Genomic DNA, 21,178 nt, shown 5'->3' with positions numbered 1-21,178 from the left:
TAAAGCTCTTCCCATGTTTCACTTTTAAAAATGTTTCAGGAAAAAAATTAAAAGTAGTTGCCATTATTCTAGCAAAAACAAACAAACAAAACAAGCCCAAAATAATTAAACAACCAAGCAACACTAAAACCACATTACACAGATGGATCATCATGCTTTCATCTGATTTAACTATCACATCTAGTTTAACTGGGATGCTTTTCAACTTTAAAAATTGTGATACATGAAGATGTAACTTTAATGGATAATTTTGAATTTGGATTTAACTTCTTTTGTTGAATATTATAACAGAGTATACTTATTACAATACAGTGTAGCACATCTTTCTATTAGAAAAAAATTTAAGATCCTTTACCCTAAAGGTGTGACATCATAAAGGGTGTCAAATGGCTGGATGGTTTTACAGTGCACACTTATATATTATGAAGTATGTCCTTAACAAATCTGATGGTTTCTTTATAGAATTCCTTTCTTCACCTTTTCTTCGGTGGATTAGTTGTTCGAGGTGGAGTGACAGGATGTCCAGAATTCAGTCCACCATACTGGTACTTAGCTTTCTTTTCAGATGGTTTCAATATCTGAAATGAACACATCAATGTTTCATCCACACTCATCATTCCACCAGCATTGGCAAACTCACCACAGTAATTTGGGGCTGAAAAATAGGGTTACCAATTGTCGTTTAGCAAAAAAATTCATACCCATCTTCTACCACCTGAAGAGCTCTACAAATCAAGTCTAAATCATGACGATTCAGAAATTTACTGACTACATCAGCTCCAAAAGTAAAGGAAACACCACGATCATTTTCTCCCCAGCCTTGCACATCCTTATCTGGGTCAGACCACAGCAAATCACAGAGCAAACCTGTATCAGGAACATCAGTGGGTCTCATAATTCTCCGAATCTGCTCCATAGATTGCAGGTCTGGTGATAGTCCTCTATGACAACAGAAGATCTTCTCATCCACAATGGCAGCTGTAGGCAGACAGTTAAAACAATCAGTGAAGGTCTTCCACAATTTAATATTAAATCTTCGTTTGCATTCATCATAGAATCCATAAATGCGATTGATGCTGGCACACTCATGATTTCCTCTTAAGAGAAAGAAGTTCTCTGGATATTTGATTTTATAAGCCAATAGCAAACAAATGGTTTCCAAAGACTGCTTTCCTCTGTCCACATAATCTCCTAAGAAAAGATAGGTGGCTTCTGGTGGGAAACCTCCATATTCAAATAATCTCAGTAAATCTGTATACTGTCCATGAATATCTCCACAAATTTTCAGTGGTGCTTCCAATTCCAAAAGAATAGGCTGGCTGAGAAAGATTTCACGAGACTTGATACATAAGCCCCGAACTTCTGCTTCAGTCACCTGCACAATCTTTCCTGGATGACATCCTCGTACTGATAAACAATGAATACAGTGATCAGTTTTCTAAAATATAAAATAATAATCCCAAACAAGTCCTGCATCTCACATGCTGAGTCATTGGGTTCCATCCTCAGCATACTATGCAGTTTGTCAGGCGGGCTCAAACAGCATTTATAGTCACTGTATATTGTTCACCTCCAGCAGGCGGGTGATGAGGCTGTCCACGTTCAGCTCCCTGTCCGCCATCTTGTGGGCACCAGCTCTCCTTCCCGGCCCAGGGAACAAGGGCTTCTCGGCGGCAGAGGCTGCGGCCACCGGCTCGGTGTTCTCTCACCAGCGCCGCCGTCGGCCCCACCCACAGCGCCACCCAAACCTCTGAGTCTTAATAGCCTGATACCTGGGAGGAACTTGATAATGCAGTGGCCCATGAAGATTGCTCCTCCTCTAGCCTCCAGGTGGTATATAATTCCTGCTAGTGGGCAGAGGCACCTCCACGTGTTGACAGATGCCAACTGCAGCATGGGTGCAGGCTGGGGCCGGGCTGGACTGGGCCTGCTTCTCTGGGCCAGGCCCCGCGGTGTGGAAGTCTGGCAGAGGTACTGGGCTGGGCCTGGTGTCTGCCTCTGGGCCTTGGAGTCCCTCTGGTCTGGGCCTCACCACCTTCACTGTCAACAGAAGTATTACTCACAAGTATCAGTCGTTGTCTTCCCTGAGCTAGGACAGGCTGATGGTCAGATGTAGAAGTTCAATTGTCATTTGGGGATCATTTATCCTTGTCTTCCTGGGACAACCCCAGCTGTGCTGTTGCCCTGAGGTAAATGCTCATACTGCCCTCTGCTCTCAGAAGCGTCTGGGTTTGGATGTGTGGCCACCCTAGTCATACCGCCCATGCTAACCAACCATGTGACTTTGTGCAGGTTAATTAACTCATGAGCTCCATTCCCCATTGATAAAGGAGGCACTTGACCTGTGCAGTGCCTCAGGTCTGCCTGGCTCTGTGTGATGACTTGGAAAGGCACCGGCAGGTTTGAAGGGTAACACTTCTGGGTGTTCCAGGTGTAAAGAAGTTTGCAGAAAGACTTCCTTAGAATCAAACCAAACCCAAGTGCCGCTGTCTGTTTAGACTACGTGCTGATGCTCCTGAGCTCTGCATGACTCATCTCTCCTGTGTATGCCTGCCAGAACATCAAGGCTTTCTCAACAATATATTTCATCCTGTGTAGGTCTTTAAGATAGACAGACCTTACCTCTTTAGTGACTTTAAGCTGGGGAAAGAGGTAGACAGTGGAGGAAGAACAGGAAGAAACAAATCAGAATTGTCAGCCAAATTGTTAAGTGGGTAGCTGAAGATCCCTTCAGTAGCCAAGGGCAGGTGGAGACTCCATGGAAGGAGGCTGGCTGTGTGTATTCAGAACACGACTTCCAGCCCAGGTTTCTAGCATTGGCCCTCAAAACGGGCACGAGGGATCTATTTACTATTTTCAACATTCTGAAATACCAGTTGGTGTTACAGCTTTCTCAGCATAGCAAGAGCACAAATTTCTGTGCTTTTAGCCTGTTATGTGACTTTGTCATGACAGTGATGGAACCTGAGACACAGCCAGACTCCAAACGCCAGTGAAGATGTCTTGCCAACAGGAGACTCAATGCTCTTATTCTGTGCACTCTAGCAAGACGAGTCTAACCATGCAGACTTCATGAGGAGGAAAAAGGCTTTGTCGAGCGTACCTGAGAGTGCCCTGCACTCAGAGTGGTGTGGCGCATGCGGAGACTGTGGAGGCAGACACAGCATTAGGCAGCAACCCGTCTCTCCACCTGTGTTCTGTGGCTGTGGTTCACAGGAGGGTGAGGGCATAGCTCAGCTGTGATGCTCTTCCCTCCCATAAGTGTCATGGCCTTGCCTTTTGCAGCATCTGCCAGAGCACTCGCTTCTTGTCCCAGAGTCTTTAATGGCTAATTGCAGAGAGTCCTTGGGTTTCGCTAAGCATTTTCTCATGATGCAGGCACTACATACAAAATCTTTTCGTTTATTTGTTTGTTTATCTCTTGTCATTTTGGTTTTGTGCAGTGCTGAGGACTGAGGCCAGGGCGTCCTAGGCAAGTGTTCTACTGCTGAGTTGCACCAGCCCTACAACGTGCTGGTCACCTTTCTACCAGTTGTGGAAGATGGCGTTTCTTGTGTATTGAATCTGACAGTAGAAGGGGGCAGGGGTGTGAGAAACATGGATAGCACACTCTGCACAGATGGCATGGGGTGGCCTTGCAGGCAGCACAGCGGAGGCTGGGTGGCACAGGACCCAGGGCTCCTGAGGCATCTCATGAGGGGAGCCACACAGAGCTAGGGATTGCTGTGGGTCCTAGAGCAGCCTTGTTTAAAGCTCTTAAGGGGCTCTTGCTGAGCCTTGGGAGGAGTGCTGCTCCCCTAGCAGCTGCAGAACTATGCTGCAGGAGATGCTCCTGGGGATGCCAGGGGGCAGGCCCTGCTTGAGGCGAGCCTGGCAATTCTCCTCTTCAGCTGTTCGGTTGGTTTGTGATTGAGGTTGCATATGAGAATTTTGAAGAACTGAGAACATCTACGCTAACAAGCTCCACTTAAGTTTTCTTGATACATCACTTCTCCAGCTCCCTGGAGAGGAAGTGCATGCTGCTTACTTGTGCCCAGTAGTCAGACAGTTCCTTCAGGTCTGACCATAGGCCTGCTGGGGGAGGGCAAGGCCATTCTGTTGAATGCCTCTGGACATTCAAAACTACAGCATGGGGATTCGATACTTACTGAACTCTCACTGGGTCAGGGCTGTGCAGCTGAAGGAGACATGGTGCAGCTCAGACAGGTCATGGACGTCCACATCCTTTTCTCTGGTCTGCTGTTTATCTATCTGAATATGCATAGTTCCTCTCACTACTTCACAAATGAGTGGAGAAACTGATGAACATTCCTTTCACAAAGCCATCGACCAGCAAGAAGACTGCTCTCAATTACTTCCCTAACATTTCCTCTCACTATTTATTCACCACTCTGGATCTCTTCAGTTATCTTTCTTTGAACTCTCCCTGTTTTCTCTTCTCCTTCTTATAATTACTCTAGGGCAACTCTGAAGTTCATCAGAAAGCAAGGAACAATGGGGAAATAGGATTCTTGGGCACAGAGAGGCTTCTGAGTCACTGAGGCCCTTCCTGGCTGGCCACAACCTGCGAGGTATTCCAAGGAGCTTTCCCAACTGCCCAGTGGGTGCTCAAGACAGAACCTCAGCTCACAGCTCCTCAGGGGGTTGTGGCAATCTAGACAGAATGACAAAGTGGCAGATTGTTCTTCCTTAACAACCACTCCTTGTGCTGAGGCTTAGGTTCAGTGTTTCAAGTGGTGACATTTTAACCTGAGCAAAAGAAAACACGGGTGTCAAATTATAGTCAGGTGCTCACGATTCTCCCCAGAGCTTGGAGTGTTGTCCTGTCAATCTCAATACCCATGACTTTGCAGGAGAAATTGACAGTTGACGTGCTGCCTGGACTTGACCTGGCCAGGCAGGTGAGGTTGCTAGAACACAATAGCCCACCTCAGGAGCCTCACGGTTTTGCCTGGGGCTGAGTCAGGCAAGGACAGGGCACTGGGACAAGGGCAGTGGTGTGGCATACATGTGCTGGTGGCCACTGACAGGATAGCTGTGTGCACAGGTCAGCCTTGAGCAACAGGTATCCCTGTCTGAATCACAGCCTAGATGATTCCTAAGCCAGTCACCAAGAACAGGTTGTTAATTAAGCAGAGACTAATTAATAAATCACCTATGCCAAGGTACATTTGCAGAGATAATTGCAAAATCGGATCATTTATTTTGCTCTTTTAAGGAGAAAGTTTATTGATTTTAAAGGCCTAGTTGTTGGGAAGCCTGGGAGAAGCAGCCACATGGACACACTGGCCCCAGTTCCTGGTTCCAGAAGACAGTCTGATTCAGAGGGCTTGGGAAAGAACACTGGTTTTGAAGCCAGAAGTTCTGGGGCCTAATCCTGGCTCTGCCACTTACTAGTCATGTGGCCAGACTGAAGGAAGGACTTCTCCCCAGCACAGTATCTGGCGACAGTCCCCCTCACACGTACACTTCACAGGGAATGGGAAGGGCATGTGTGGGGGTCTTTAATGGAGTGGGCAGCTGCTTTTCCTTCTCTAATGCATGGCCTTTCCCCTCACTCACAGATCTTGTCTTTCCCTCAGTTCCAAAACCATGGGTCCCCAGCCAGTGAGTGTGTTTGGAAGCCACCGAGGGCGGGCACTGTGTCCCCACAGCCTCCAGTTGCTGGGGGGAGCTCGTCTAGCAAGAGTGTGGAACTCACAGGCAGTGGTGGAAGTGGTCTGAGGGCTTGCTCTCCCAGCTGAACAGTGGACCCTGCCTTTGCTCTCAGTGCCCACTGTTTTATGCTCGGGTGCTTGGGTCTCCAGGGAGACTTCGTTACAGGTGTGAGGCTGTGCTGACCAATTAGAACATTCCACTTTCTAAGACATGGGTGAGATGGCAGACCTCCCAGTTACCACTTTGACTTCTGAGGAACTCTGAGGGCTGTGCAGGGCAGGTCCTGCACAAGCATGCTGCAGGCTCCACTCCTCTGTCCATCCCCCCGTGGCCTTGCAGCAGTGGGGTGAGATGCCCGCAGGGTCCTGAGTGGCACTATGGCCCACAGAAGGCTGGCAGACCTGGAGTAAGCAGGGTCGAGGAAGCCCTGTGCTCCTGCTGCCTCTGGCTTCTCTAAATCCCTTTCTGCAGGAGACCTCAGGGCAGTGTGGAGTCCTTCAATTACTTTTCTGTGATAATGGTGCTATTCACAGGCAGATAGTAGGAGAGAGAGAGTACGTATACACAAACACATGCATGACTGTCTGTGACTTCCAGTGTGGACCTGTGTCATCCTCCCAGGAAAGGGGGGTAGCATAGCACCATGTCCCTCAATGCCTTTCTGTTTCCAAATACCTCGCCAGGTCCAGGGGCAAGTCTGTGCCAGAATGCCCAGATACATATTGCCTCCAAGGACACTCAGTAACTCAGGTTCCTCTCATTATGCTGGGAATAAGGGCAGATTAGTGCTATCCAGAGAGTTGCTTTCTTGCTGGCATGCCAAGTTCCTTGGGGTGCTAGGCACATGATGGTACAGAGCAAGCTGAGCTGCTGCTGCTGCTGCCACCTAACCTGCCAGCCCCTCCTTGTGGTATGGGGTGTGCAGCAGAGCAGCACGGAGGGGTAGGCCTCCCCCAGCCTGCCACCCAGGGTGGAGGCTCCAGGAGGGTCAAGAGACCTCACTCGCTGGTGAGGTGCTGCAGGCACAGTGAGCTGCACCTGGACCTCCCGTAAGCACTTCTCAATAACCCTGTATCTCATATCCTGTCTCCAGTCCTCTTGGCAACCTACCACACTGCCCTAGCGCACAGGGACAGAGTGGACACTGGGGTTCCTTACCCCCAGCCCAGGGCTGCACCTCCTCCCTTTGCTTGACTTTCCAGTTGCCCTCCCAGGTGGGAAGGTTGCCCTCTTGACTCTGATGCTGGTTGTCACAGCTCAGCCTCTCTCAGGTTTCCTGCAAGGACCCAGGTACTGGTCTCTCCTATTGGAGGCAGCCCTCTGCCCTGCTCCAGGCTCCCCTTGGTGCTCAGAGTCAGTTCATCCTTTCTGTTCCAAGGCTCCAGCAGCCCCCTGCTCTGCCATGCCTGGGCGTGAAATAATGCTAGTGCCCCTCACCCTTCAAATCCATCCACCAAATTTTCAAATTCAAGATCAGTGGACAGAAGTAAACTGGCTCTTGTTCTGCCACTGTTCAGCTATGGGACCAACATATCCCACAGCAGCTCTGCCTTCTGAGGTTACCAAGCCCAGAACTTGACTGTCATCCCAGGGAGACAGCAGTGTCAGGAGTGAGGGGTGGGGAAGAAGAAAGACTGTATTCAGTGCTGAACACGAGAAAGGAGAGGTTGGCTCCACTCCAGGGGTCAAGACACTGCAGACACAGCATAGGAATAATGAGGGAGAGAGAGAATAACAGCAATGAGGGCAGGGATGTTCATGCCCCTTCTGGTAATGGGTGGAGAACATCCAGGACCTCGGGAACCACCTCTGCTCACTCCTTTCATGGTCTGAATTTCCATTTTTGGCAGCTGGTGGGTGTCTTTAGCCTCAAAGTGGAGGGCAGAGACTAGGCAAATCTGGGTCAAGTCAAGCCCACATATGGTCTTGCACAGAGCATTTCTCCATGAGTGCACCCAAGTACACAGTGGTGTAAACCTGGCCCAAGGTCAAAGCAGGGAAGGGACAGTCACAACATGAAGACGGAGATGTTTATGAATGTCTTCCTGCCTTCCCTGGGAACCCGTGGCGATCCTCTGCCTTCCTGTGCAAGGTGTCTATGTTTTTTGGCCCTTTTTTCTAAAATCATCATTATTCCAAATTTATTGCAGACAAAATTGAAGCTCAAGGGGCTTAGTTATTTTAACAAGTCCATGCACCATAAAATGAACAGGAACAGAACTGAAGTTTGGCCAATGTTGTGCAAAAGCCTCAGTTTCCGTTCCACCAGATATGCCTCCCAAGAAGGTGATTCCTTTTGTCTGGCTAGCTCTTTGTTGGCCATCAATGACAGGCAAATGTCAGGACAGTGAGTTGGCTCTGACATTGCTTGTGGGGTCCCTTGGTCCCAAGCAAACAGTTTTTCCCTGTGTATCTGAGGGACACCCATCTTGATGCTCCCAGGTATGAACATTCAGAATGTAATAGAGCTTAGTTTGCTCACCCTGCTTCTGCCTCAGGATACCTCAGTGGTCCCTCTACAAAAATAGACATATTTTCTGGGATTTTTTTTTTAGGCATTTATTTGCAGATATTCTGTGATCATATGGGTGAAATAGCAGGAATATAGTTTACCAAAATCTTCCACTGTCAAAAGAAAACAATGTCAGACACTTGTTAAAGGTGGCAGAAGGAATTTATTCAGACAACTTTGAGGAGGAGAGACCCTCAAAGGCAGAGCTCAACTCCTGCTCAGAGAAGACTGAGGTTTCTAAGCAAACAACAGAGATGACTGAAAGGGGCCCCATGGGAATGGAAAGTTAGAGAAGGGGCAACATAAAGTCGCCCAGAGCACTGTTCAGCATGGGCTGGGACAAGGACTCTTGGTGTGCACCTCCTCGACTTCTGGGGCCATCACAGGCCCGCAGTGCCCAAGCAGCTCAGCAAGTCCCCTGCACTGCATGAAGTGAGAGTTCACACCCGGATGCTGGAATCTCAGAGGCACCTGGTCCCACTTTCCATTGCTTCTGCAGCAAACCTCTGTGACTCTGGGACTTGGGGAACATGAGGCATGTGGCCCTAGAGCAGGAACAGGAGCACACAACATCATACAGTCCTGGAGGCCAGAGCCGGAAGAGCAGTCTCCCTAGAGTCCTCAGCTTTCCCAGAGGCCCTGGCTTGCAGCCCTCCCTCTCCAGAGCAGCAGCCTGGCCTCTTCTCTACCTTGTCTTCCCTGGCTTCCACCCCTGCACCTCTTCCTCTTGAGGACCCACTCAAGACTTGACACTTGGCCCTCCAGTCCTGCAGTGCCTTGACTTGATGGCCTCTGGGAGTCCTTTTGCCATGAGAGGCCACACCTTTACAATTCCAGGGCCTGGGACACAGGCATCTGTGGGGGTTTTGTCCTTCTGACATATGGTTATGGACATATGACAGATGTTTGCAGCTGCACTTCTGTGAGATGAGCCCTGACCTCAGCACGTAAGGACTCTGTCAGAGGGGGGCGCTGTGGGAGGGTGGGCTGGCAGTGCTCCGACAGCAGGGCCTCCTAAGGGCGTCCACACTGCCCTACAGCTAGGTATGCTCCCCATAAGAGAGCCACCTGCAGGAAGATGTGCTGGGCCCAGTTGATGGTGTGCACTCTTCCTGTGCTAAGGCACTTGGGAATAACTGTCCTCTAGCCTGATTAGGTCCCTTCTGGTCTGATATTGTCCCAACCATGCCATGAGATGAGATGCACAGCCTTGAAACCCAGAGCCTACGGCAGCTGTGACCTAGAACTACATCTGTTCTCTGCCCAGGTTCAGCTGCCCTGGGAGGCCTCAGGGTCGGTGGCAAGTCTCAGGATGGTGGGAGCTTGCAGCCTTGCTAGCTGCCCACTGGAATGAGGTCAGCAGCCTCTGCCAGGTGCTTACACCCACATGTCTCTCCCGTCCTTGATCAAGGCAGCCTGAGAGAAGTGTGGGGAGCAGGAGCACAGGGCTTCTTCAACCCTGCTTGCTCCAGGTCTGCCAGCCTTCTGTGGGCCCCAGTGCCACTCAGGATCCTGTGGGCATCTCACCCCACTCCTGGATGAGAGGTACTGCAAGGCCACGGGGGAAGGACAGAGGAGTGGGGAGAAGGAGGACTGCAGCAAGTATGCGGAAGGCGTGCCCCACTCAGCACTCAGCTTCCTCAGACATCCAAGCGTAACAGGGAAGCTTGTCATCTCGCCCATCTTAGAAATGAAGTTCTAAGGCCTGACCAACAAGGCTCTCTCTGACTGCGTAGGCTGTGAAGAGAGCGGTGCCCTGTGTCACGGCTCGGATGTGAGGTGTCCCCACAAAGCTCAAGTGGGAGGCGATGCAGGAAGGTTCAGAGGAGAGATGATTAGGTTGTAAGTCTTCACCCAGTCAGTGTATTAATGCCTGATGGGGTTAATCGGAGTGGTGGGGTGTGGCTGGAGTAGATTGGAATTGGGGTGTGGCTTTGGGGTATATATTTTGTATCTGGAGAGTGGAGTCTCTCTCTCTGCTTCCTGATCATGTGAGCTGCTTCCTCTGCCACGCTCTTCCGTCATGATGTTCAGTCTCACCTCGAAACCCAAGGAATGGAGCCCACTTTCTATGGACTAAGACCTCTAAAACTGTGAGCCCTCAAATAAACCTTTCCTCCGCTACAATCATGCTGGTCAGGTCATTTAGTCACAGCAGCGAAACAGCTGACTAAAGCATCCTGCCACTGGCTTCTACAACTGTGAGGTTGGAGGGAGCCCAGCAACCTGCCACTTGGGTTAGGGAAAAGCCACAATTCTGGAGGGAAGGTGGAGTCTGAGAAGCTGCCAGACACACTGCTGGGCCCTGGAAACTGAGGACCCTTGGGGAAGGTGCAGGTTGCAGTGAGCCAGAGACATATGGTCATCAGAACTTGCACTCTTTCCAGGTGGCAACAGGTGTCCAGCATATGCCAAAACCAGCAGGGGCCCACTGTGATGCCAGGCATTCGTTTAACCAGAAATTCTAATCTCTTCAAACATTTAAAAGTCTTCCCATAGGTGCATGTTTCCGATAGCAAATGCAAGGCAAGTAGGTATCAAAGCAAGGGCCTAACTCAAGATCAATTGGCCTTGAGCACTTAGATATTCGGCTTCTGAAAACAACGTAAATAGCTATGACAAGACATTTTTAAAATGGTTACTAGATCTGAAAGAAAACAGGTGAGGAACTAACTCACCCAGGTTTCAGTGGGGAAATCTGGCCCAGCAGAGGGCTTTCACAATTTGGGTTGAGAGGAGCGGACAAAGGTGTGTGTGTGTCACCATGGTCTCCCAGAGGAAGGTCCTCCAACCCCTGGCCAGTGATCACCAGTTCACCAGGAGATAAGCAAACCAAACAAGAGGCAAAGAGCTTTGTTTTGTGAGGAGTGTGAGCTGTAGCCCAACTTCCCTAGGAAGCCACACAAGAGCTTGGGAGAGAGCACACTTTCCTAGCCAGAAGAGTAGAGGCTCTGAGAGAATGGAGACCAAGATAGCAGAGATTAACTGTCATCTTAGTATAAATTTAAACACCTATATGAGCAGGTAGAGCAAGGTTCCATTCTCTAGAGGCAAATGTGCAACAGTGGGGTGAGTGCAGAAGGTGGATCTAGACCATGCCTCACCTCTCTTCACCTGCAGGACATTGGGAACTCCCTGGGCTTCCTCTCTAAAAAAAGAGAGCTCAGATTTCTGCACCTACTAGTGATACCTGAATACTCAGAATCCTTTGACAGACATGTTTCTGGAAATGCACATTCCAGTGTGTGAGGTGTCAAGAATTCACAGGTGGCCACCACATGCTCTTGCCCTCTGACCTTCGGGGTGTTGTTGAGTGAACAGGTTTGCTCCTCCATGGTCTCCTGTTTCCTCATGCTTCACTAGTGCCCTTAGAATCCCAGTCACCTATCTCACTCCCTAGAGGTTTCTTTTGGTTGTTGTTGTTGGTTATTAATAATTTCCTGTGGCTTCTTTATTCCTGAGAACAAGTCCAATTGCAGGACTTGCCCATCATCTCAGAAGAAGCCTTCCTACAGGTGAGCACTGTTTATTCTTGCTGCACAGCAAGCCTGCTTGGAACTGCATCTTATGAGACCCCAGATCACTGCCCCTCCATTGTTTTCCACTGTAGACTAAATGCCGAGGGGCAGCACCAGGGGTGGGGGCCACCGACTGCCTCGGCAGCCAGCTCCTCTGCACCAGAGACCCTGACAGTTTCCTGTTGTGTTTGCAGCTCCCCACACTTAAACCGTTATTCCACCCCAGAACTGTCTCAGTCTTGATATTATCCTAGATATTCATATTTCAAGTGTATCTGCAAGTGATTCTTCTAATATTAATTTGGTGAAACTGTTAAATCTAATATTCATTCCTTTCTTCAGCACGAGGACTATAGATGTCAACTGTTCATACACGCAGACAACCTTTCATAATCAGTCAGTATAACCTGAAAACCTCCACATTACCTTACCTGTTTATACTCTAGGACAGCCACTGCTCTTGGCAATCTACTCCATGTCAAAAACTGGTCTGGGTGCTTTGCCTCCTGTGGCCTGGCACACATTAGGCATCACTGCGCTGAGATGCAGTTAGCCCTCGTACTGTGCACTGTGGAGCCTTCCCTGAGGGCCTGCTGCCATGCCAGAAAAGTCATCAGCCTGTGCATCCGAGCATGTCAGTTCCTGTTTGCGCGTCCCCTCCCCCTGCTGCCCTCCAGGCTTTGGGACCTGACACTGTGTGGGTGCTAACATGCGTGACACGGTGTTTTCCATTGTGGAGCTGTGGAGAGCCTGGGAGAGGACAGATATGTTATGTGCAGTGCTAAATAAACAGCCAGTGGTGGACTGTGGCCAAGAACAAGTGAGAGCCATTCTGAGGAGGTCAGGGTCCCCAGGCCCAACGGTTCTGTGAAGACACCACAGAATGCGGCCAGACTGTGGCCCCAGGGATTGCACAGGAGAGCAGAGAGGGATGGGGCCGCAGTTCCAGCAGTGAGGCGAGGGAGGGGTGGTGAGTTTTCTGCCTCGATGCAGAAAGTGCAGTCCAAGAAGTGGGGAAGTGGCATTGCGTGGCTCAGGTTCTCAGGAACCACGGATGAGCGGCCACATGGTTGCCTCTGGACAGACAGCTTCCAGTCTGAACCTCCATCAGCAGCACATGCACTCTCTCTGCCAGAGGCCCCACAGTTACTTTTCTCTTGTGTACCTGGACACCTTACATATTACCTTGCCTGTCTGTACACCTGGACAACCGCCCATTAACTGTCCATATACACAGACAGCCTACATATAATCTCAGTGTCCTTGGGACACCTGCGGGTCACCTTACCTGTCTACACACTAGAACAAACTACACAGTATCTTACCTGCTTTGATCTTAAGAACATTTAATTTGTAACACAACCTTGACACAACACTATAAGTTGCCATTGACAACGACCAATAACAGTGCACCAAGACCATGAGATCCCCTAGGCATGCAAGTAAGTGTGAGAATGGTCTTGCAGGTGGCCTTGTGTCCACTGGGCTTTTAATGATGGATGTTTCTATAGATAAGAAGATGAAATGGCACATGCCTAAAATCCCAGCTGCTTGGAGGCTGAGGCAGGAGGAGTTCAAAGCCAGTCTCAGAAATTTAGTGAGACTCTGATTCTAAATAAAATATAAAAAAGGGCTGGGGATGTGGTTCAGTGGCTAAAGGGCTGGGAATGTGACTCAGAGGTTAAGTGTCCCTGGGCTCAATCCCTAGTACCAAAAAAAAAAAAAAAGAAAGAAAAAGAAGAAGAAGATGATGATAGATGCTCAGATGGTGACAGGTAAGGAAGGCCTGGCAGCAGGAGCAGCTCCAGGACAGATTCAGGCTTAGAGCTAGGGGTCGATGCCATAGGCCAGGTAAACTCAGAGGAGCCTGGCAAAGGGACAGGCAGCCCTGACTGACCTGGGATCCAAGGGCAGCAACGAGGATGACTTAAATAACATTGATGTGGCACTGACAGAAGCAAAGGACTGGAGTGGGAGGTGAGAGGATGTGAGGGGACAAGCTCCGGGTACTGTGTCGCTTTCTTATGGTAAAGTTACTAATATATTAATGTAATGCTGGAGAGCTTCACTGAAGGACATAGAACATGCATATGGATAGGACAGTTTTATCTTCTTGGAAGATATGAGCCTGCAGTTTAAAGTTTAGATTACAGAACTATTTTTGGTCAATGGAGAAATCATTCCAAAATCACAGGACCTCTTACCTTCAAAGGAAAATCGGGAATCACAGGGAGGCATTATCCCAGGAAATGGGGGAGTTTTGCCTGGTCTACATAGTTTTCATCATTTAGTAAAATACATTGGTAGAACGAATCAGTCTGAACTCTGGCACTGTTATCTGCAAGGACGATATGGAGCCACCTGGATGTTTAGCAAATGCCACTTCCTCTTCGATACAGCATGGCTTGAGCGAGCCCTGTTGAGAGCTGCTCAGAGATTCATCCAAACACTGAAAACTCTGATCTGAAGTCTAATTTGGCTGTAACCCTCATGTTGGATTTCCTCTAAATCAGTAGTTTACCTCAGGAGGCTTTTAACAATACCAGTGCCTGGGGCCCACCCCGAATGGAGTGAAGTGGGTAAGTGGGGAAACCCTGCTGCTGCTTATCAGTGGCAGCTCTTTTGGCCGCAAACAAGGAAGGGGCTTCCCAGACCATGCTGGTTTAGGTCAGTTTTCCTGTCTGTACTGTTCACTGAGGTTCAAGGTTTTTCTTTCCTCAGTCTTTCAATATTTCTGGCAGTGGGTCCTACTATATCTTCCAGGCATTTGTAGAATTCAAAGTGTGTTCCACACTGTGAGGATTCATATTGTGTCAACACCTGGGTGACAGTACAGATATCTTGGTTTCACTGAAAATGGCTCTCCAAGTAAATTGCAATACGATCAAAGTGAAGTTGGGTATTTGGGACATTTGTTCTTGACTTGCAGATGGGAAATAATTTTCTCCTCAGCTCAGCCTGTTTCACAACTACAGCAGCCTCCCACACACAGGAAAAGCTCTGCAGGTTGCTGGGTGCTACTGGAAACAGGTCCTCGCTATCCTGGGGGAGCAAACATCTTGCTGAGATGCTGCAGCATGGGGCGCCAGAGTGAAAGAGGAGGAGGCCACTCCAGCCCATGACGGCCAGTGTCCCCTCCCCGTTGTTGAAGGGACTACTGGTGGTGAGTGCCCAGAGCAAGGCCTGGCTGCAGGCTTCTGCTCACTTGTCTGTATGGCTGGACTCCCTTTGCCCTGGACAGCGGAATGGGCAGAGCTGCAGCAGGGCTTTGTTGGGTGACTTCCTCATGCCACCAACAAACCATTCACACAAAACGCTCAGAGAATCTCTGACTATGAATCACATGTGATCTTTCTGCAGTTTTGATGGGGAAATGGCATAAACATGTGCTGCTGGTCAGAAAGCTGTTTGCAGGGAGCATCTGGTCAGGTCAAAGAAACCTCAGTGCCAACATCACTTGAGACCTGGAGGAAAAGGGCTTTGCAGAGGTCTCAGCATCAGGCTAGAAACTGGTGTAACAGGGAACTAGTGTAACATCTGGGTGGCCTGAGCCTCTAGATCCAAGAAATGATGCTGTTTTGTTGCCATGGTCACTTAGAGGCTCTGGAAAATCCAGCACCTACAACCTGCCTCAACACTCCAGACTCAGACAGATGAAAGGACAACCAGATCCCAAGGAATTCCCAAGGTGTTACTGTTGTTTCTAATAAAAGTTAGATTGGCTCTTAGTGAGCATACCCTTTCTCCTCTGGAGTTGTGTCTGCAGCCCCCAGAGGGCACAAGATGAGACACACTGATGGACTGGCTTGCTGGTCTCCTTGGGCTTGTTCTTCCATCATGTGACAAGATGCAGAAAAATTCCCCAGCATTGAGCAGGAGGACTATCAGCCTTGCAGGGACTGAAAAGGTCTCTCTGCTTCCAAGTCCTGACTAGTGTTGCTGGTAACTTGCTAGCATGGCCCGGAGGAGAAGCAGGCTGCACACGACTCGCCCTGAGTTGGGCACCTCTGTGTGGGCCAGGACTTCCATGAAGGGCATGAGGTTCGACTCTCCAGAGAGCCCAGTGTTCATGACTAAGAATAATCTTAACATACCATAAGCTGCACAAGTATGTTTTTAAATTATGGAGCCAATCTAGCAAAAAAAAAACTTTTAGAAAGAAACTATCTCCCAAATGATGTGTAGCAATGCTGCCAATAAGTTGATCCCAAGCCTCACCCTGGCACAATCTGAGAAGAGCGGCAATATAACCCTGACCGATAAAGAATACTAAGAAGCTTACACTCTTTGGTTTATTAATTCTATTTCAAAATATTGATCCAGGTGAAAGGATGCTATTTGCTTCAGATATATTTGCATCTGGAGTGCTGTGCATTCCCAGTGGTGATTCTGAACCTGTGCTCTCCAGATTCAACCTCCTGTGGCATCTCCTCCCCCTTCTCCTGAATGGAATCCCTGTCTGCCTCTCTCTCTCTCTCTCTCTCTCTTTCTTTGGATACCGGGGATTGAACCCAGGGGTATTTAATCACTGAACCACATCCCCAGCCCTTTTTATTTTTTATTTTAAGGCAGAGTCTCACTAAGTTGCTTAAGCCTTGCTAAATTACCGAGGCTGGCCTGGAACTTGTGATCCTCTTGCCTCAGCCTCCCAAGAAGCTGGAATTATGGGCCTATGCCACCATGCCCAGCTGTTAATCTTGTTTTTGACTCTGGCACATGTATAATTAATTGAATTGGCTAAACGAACCTGAATATATCAAACACATGCTAAATTAGGCAGACACATCAAAGTGGAAACAATGTTTTATTTTGCCATAAGCATTTCCCCAGAGTGAAATGCGTCAGGCCTCTGCCTGCACACTGGCTCTTTCCACAGGCCTTCAGGGTTGGCTCTGCTGTGCCCAGAGGCCGAATGGGGCCCCCTTCCCCAGGAGGGCGTGCCTGGCTGCCACTCAGCCTCCTGACCCTGCTCACCGATGTGCCCGCTGGGGGACTTGGGGCAAAGCCTTCTAGACTTTGACTTCTGCTGTGAGCTAGGGAGGACTAAGCAGAGCCCAGGAAACAAAGGCAGCCTGGAGCCCCAGCCCACCTCTGTGCTCCTGCTGCACGCGCTTTTTGGATACGGCCGGCCCTCTGCCTAGGTGTGAGTGTGAGCTGGGCACAGGCCCACCAGGTCCCCCAGGCTCTGATCCTCTGCCAGCACACCCTGTCCCCAGATCCCACGAGCTGTGCCAACTCTTCCATATGGACTCTGGGGATCCAGGTGCTCTCAGCCCTGGCCTTAGGAGTCCTTGAAATGACGAGCTACTCCACCAGTCTCTGACCAGCAGCTGCTGTTCGTCCTCACCACACTCGGGGATCTGTGCTGCTGGTGCCTCCTGCTCAGTGAGCTTTGCTTCCATTCCATGCTCCTGGCCATGCCCCCTCTCGTCCTCTGACTGCTTATGCCCAGCTCCAACGACCCTGAAATCCCCCTGTGAAGCTTCAGAACTGCTGAGAGCAACAAACAAACCCTTGCTTTGAAGCTGAAGTAGTAACTCTACATGATTTATTGCCTTGCCCGGTGGGATATGAATTCTGAAACTGAAATTCCTCTGGCCATAAATCTGCTACTTTACTTAGTGCTTGGCTTTCCAAAATATTTAACAAACCGAACCTGGGGGATCAGATGCTGTTATGGATTTTGTTAGTTATGGTCTTTGGGTAGTTAAGGAAGCAAATCAGAATTTGATTTGGGAAAGGACATTAAACTAGGTTTTCTTTTTTTCCTCATGATAAATGCAAAGAAAATGTGGAAGCCACTGTGCTTCCTGCAGATTCTGCTGCCTTGGGAATCCTCACCCTGCTGGAATATTCAGAGGTGATGAAATTTCCTATTCCATATTTCCATGCATTTTAGAACAATGATTTTTCATTTTTAATGTACTTGCCCCCTAAATATGACTGATGATGTTGAATATCACAGTAAATTTGAAAAATTCTACACATCAACAAATCAAGCTTCCACCTGCATGGCTGAAATCTGGTTTCACTGTTTCCTCACTGAGATGGATGTCTGGCAACACCAGTGAATGGACGGCTTCTTAGAGCCGTAGAACAGTGATGCTTCTTCATGGGCTGGGGGCACGCAGCCACCTGAGGCAAACCGTAGCCTTGTGGGAACGTCACGTGGACAAGTCACAGGCACTCATCATCCGTGGCTCCCAAGGGTGAAAGGCTAATCAGCAGGCTGGAGCTGGAGGGAAGCCAGTTCAACTCATAAGAGCAACACTCATCGGGAACTCAAGGCTGTGCCGTCCTCCTCTGAAAGTGCGGGTGAGATGCGTTACGTGGTGACCTCAAGCAAGTTCTAAGGAAGTGCCTGCTCCAGTTACTGATCTTCACATTCTTCACATGTATTTTGTGGAAATAAAAAGCCATGTGGCACTTGTGTGCTCCCTCTGCTGATGCTGTCTTTATGGGCTTTGCTGTATGGAATCCTACATGAAGCTTCATGCAGGTCTTAGTACCAGGAAAACTTCTGTATCTAGATGGAAGCCATCCAACTGCAGAACAAAAGCTCAGTTCACGGTTCAGAGATCTAACATTGGAATATTTCCCAACTTTAAGAAAAGTCATTACTTGGACCTGAATGTGGCAGGTTGCAGGTGTCTGGAGCTGTGTGGGGTGGCGTGCCAGTGTGCCATCTAAAGGCTGTGTCCTCCTAAAGTTGGCTAAGCCCAGTGGGCCCTTCATTATTTTATGTTGGCATGCTGCCCAGTTTTCAGGATGATTCTTAAACTGAATTCAATGCAGCTAGTTCCTTTATTCCAGATGGGCTCTCTTTAGGCATCAAAAGCATTGATGTGGATTCCAAATCGGAAACCCTCTTGGGCATGGGAAGGTGTTTCTTTTGATGCAGAAGTAGTGTCTCCTCTTAACATTACAAACAGAGCAGTGCTTGATAAATACCCTTTTAGTTGAAGGAGTGACTGACTGAAAGATCACAGTATATGCTCTTAGTTGAAATGAGAATGAGATATTTTTAATCCTTATTATGATCTCATTAAATTCTTCATGTCCTACCCAACAAGGGTCAGAGTCAGTCTGATGAGTGTTCAGGCTCATGAAGATCCATCATACCAATCCTGTGGGGACCACAACTTGTTGGCAACATGGACATGCCTCCACTTGAACACACAGCAGATCTCCTTTGATGAATGATTGGTCATAATTGCCCCAAACTGGAGGCAACCAAGATGTGCTTCAGTGGGGGAATAGACACTCTGGTACATCCGGACGGTGAAATATTATTCAGCAGTTCAGAAATGAGCCATCCAGACATGAGGAGACCAAACGCATGTGTTCAGTGAAAGAAGCCAGTCTGAAGAGGCTGCATGGGTGTGGTTCCAACTTTACAGTGTTCTGAAAGTGACAGTATAGGTACCAATGGTTGCAGGGTTGGAGGCAGGGAGAGAGGGTGGCTGGAGACTGGAGCTTTTCTTTTGCCATAACACTGCTCTGGGAGATTACAGCGTGGTAGTGGATCCATGATGTCATGCAGACTCAAGGCCATGGAGTATGCAAGCTAGCTCTACTGGAATTCAGTAAATAAGAGAAAAACACCTTCCATTTACCATTCTTTACCACCTGCTTCCTGAATGGGGGTGGAAGAATGCTCTAGACATGCAGGATTGGTTAGCTCTCTCAGTATCATTTCATAATGTTGCTTAAATAACAATCCGTCATCCCTTAGAATCAGGCAGTGGTGTAAGCTGTTACACAGTCCCTTGTCCACCTCCCTGCATGGCCTGGTGCTTTGCTGGGGCTGAGTTCAGTCAGCAAAGCACAAGACTGCATGCCCACTCAAACCCCATGGACCTCTCAGGGTTGGGCATTCTCCAGAGCCACTTGAAATTCTAGCAGTATGACTGATTCTGGACTCAATCTGTGTTTTCCCTTGAAAAGCAAAGGTTTTGTGACATAAGTGGTCTTCACACTCTGCTCCGAACTGGCTCAGATGCTTGATGTAGTGGCATGGGGCTCCCACTGAAGTCCTGCAGCAGGGAGGTGCAAGTGGCCACTCTGCTTCTAATGGACCCAGAAAGGAGAGAGTCAGAATCCATCTCAGAGGGCCAGGTCCTCACTAGCAAGACCTTGCTTCCCACCTTCTGTGGACTGAGATACTCTGGGACTAGCATGTGCCTATTTTAAAAGTGGACTTAATAATTCAGCAAGCATTGTCCAGAGGCATTCTGGACTATGAGTGAACATTTGGCTGCACTCACGTGCAACTGGGTGTGTCCACAGTCTGCAGGACCTTGGGGTGCTGCCCACTGCCACAGAAGACCTTAGGCTATGTCTACCGCTAAAGCTGTTTTAATAGCAAAACATGCTCTTCTTTAGTAGATTAAAGTTTACAAGAAAGCTCAAACGTTATAAAAGATAAGTGACCTATTTATATAATACAGTTATTTTACAGGAAATAAGCAAAACGAGTGATGATTGCAGTTCTGTCTGGCTGCTGCTGGTTCTCTTCCCCATTTTCCTTTATTCTGATAAACCCTGAGGAGGGCAGATGGGCAGTTCCAAAGGGCATATTCTGACTTGTATCTCAAGATGTCCTTTAGAATTTCCTGCTATTTCTCTTGGAAAATTCTAGAAAAGTTTGTTATGTTCTCAAACTAATTGACTCCCAAGATCTAACATTTTTTATTGACCTTTGTCAATAAGAACACATCAGTCAGAAAAGAAGCACATTTGTGTGGCCAGCTGGCTGGTGATACCCAGATCCACAGACCTGAGAAAAAGCCTGTTCACCTCTGACTGCACACATGGTGCACCTGTCAGCAGGGCACATCCTGTGATAGTCCATGAGGGGGCTGCAGGCAGGAATCGCCCCTACTCCTGTTTAGGGGCACAGAGGAACACGATGTGCATAGAGCTCCTCTCGTGGCATGCAGGGAGACAGGTGTGGGTGCTGTGTACCATCATTTCATTGATGACACATTTGCCTGGCATGAGCTTAAATGCACTGTTGCTGCTTTTAAGTCTGCATGTTGCAGACTGAGTTACTAGAGAAATAACCAGCTCATATCTTTTTGATGTGCACTCTGGATATGCCAGGAAAGAATGAAGCACCACTTTTCCCTTGCAATTTATTTCTGGAAGGCCAAGACAGTCTTCTTTCTATAGATCAGGAATCTGACACAGGTGCACACATACACACTACAGTCTTTAAGGGTCACAGGGAAAAGAAAGCATTTGCCTGGACAACTTGCAACAAGGTCTTTTCCAGGAAGATCTAGAATCATCTATGGGATTAAACTGGACTAACCAATGGAAAGGCAGAATGGAAATTTGGGGTAGCTTGCTGGAAGAGGGGCATTCCTGGTGCTCCAAGCCTGAGTCCAGTGCAGTTCCCCAGATGTGGTTAGTTGACCAGGAGTTTGGCATGTGGCTGGGGCCAGTAAGTGCTGAGGAGCATCCTTCCCCCAACTCCAGTGTCCGC

General features: G+C 48.7%; 1 protein-coding gene across 1 annotated transcript; it reads right to left on the bottom strand.

Moving 5' to 3' along the window:
- Nucleotides 1-206: 206 nt before the first annotated feature.
- Nucleotides 207-1,707, bottom strand: LOC306644365 (serine/threonine-protein phosphatase PP1-beta catalytic subunit-like). The gene is given in 4 exon segments (XM_079111241.1): nucleotides 207-662; nucleotides 664-693; nucleotides 695-1,408; nucleotides 1,571-1,707. Coding segments are annotated over 4 exon segments (984 nt in total). The 5' UTR covers nucleotides 1,622-1,707; the 3' UTR covers nucleotides 207-473.
- Nucleotides 1,708-21,178: the final 19,471 nt, after the last annotated feature.

Source organism: Sciurus vulgaris, assembly GCF_902686455.1.
Source record: "Sciurus vulgaris genome assembly, chromosome: 14".
Taxonomy (NCBI): Eukaryota; Metazoa; Chordata; class Mammalia; order Rodentia; family Sciuridae; genus Sciurus; species Sciurus vulgaris.
This window is presented reverse-complemented; position numbering and strand designations above follow the sequence as displayed.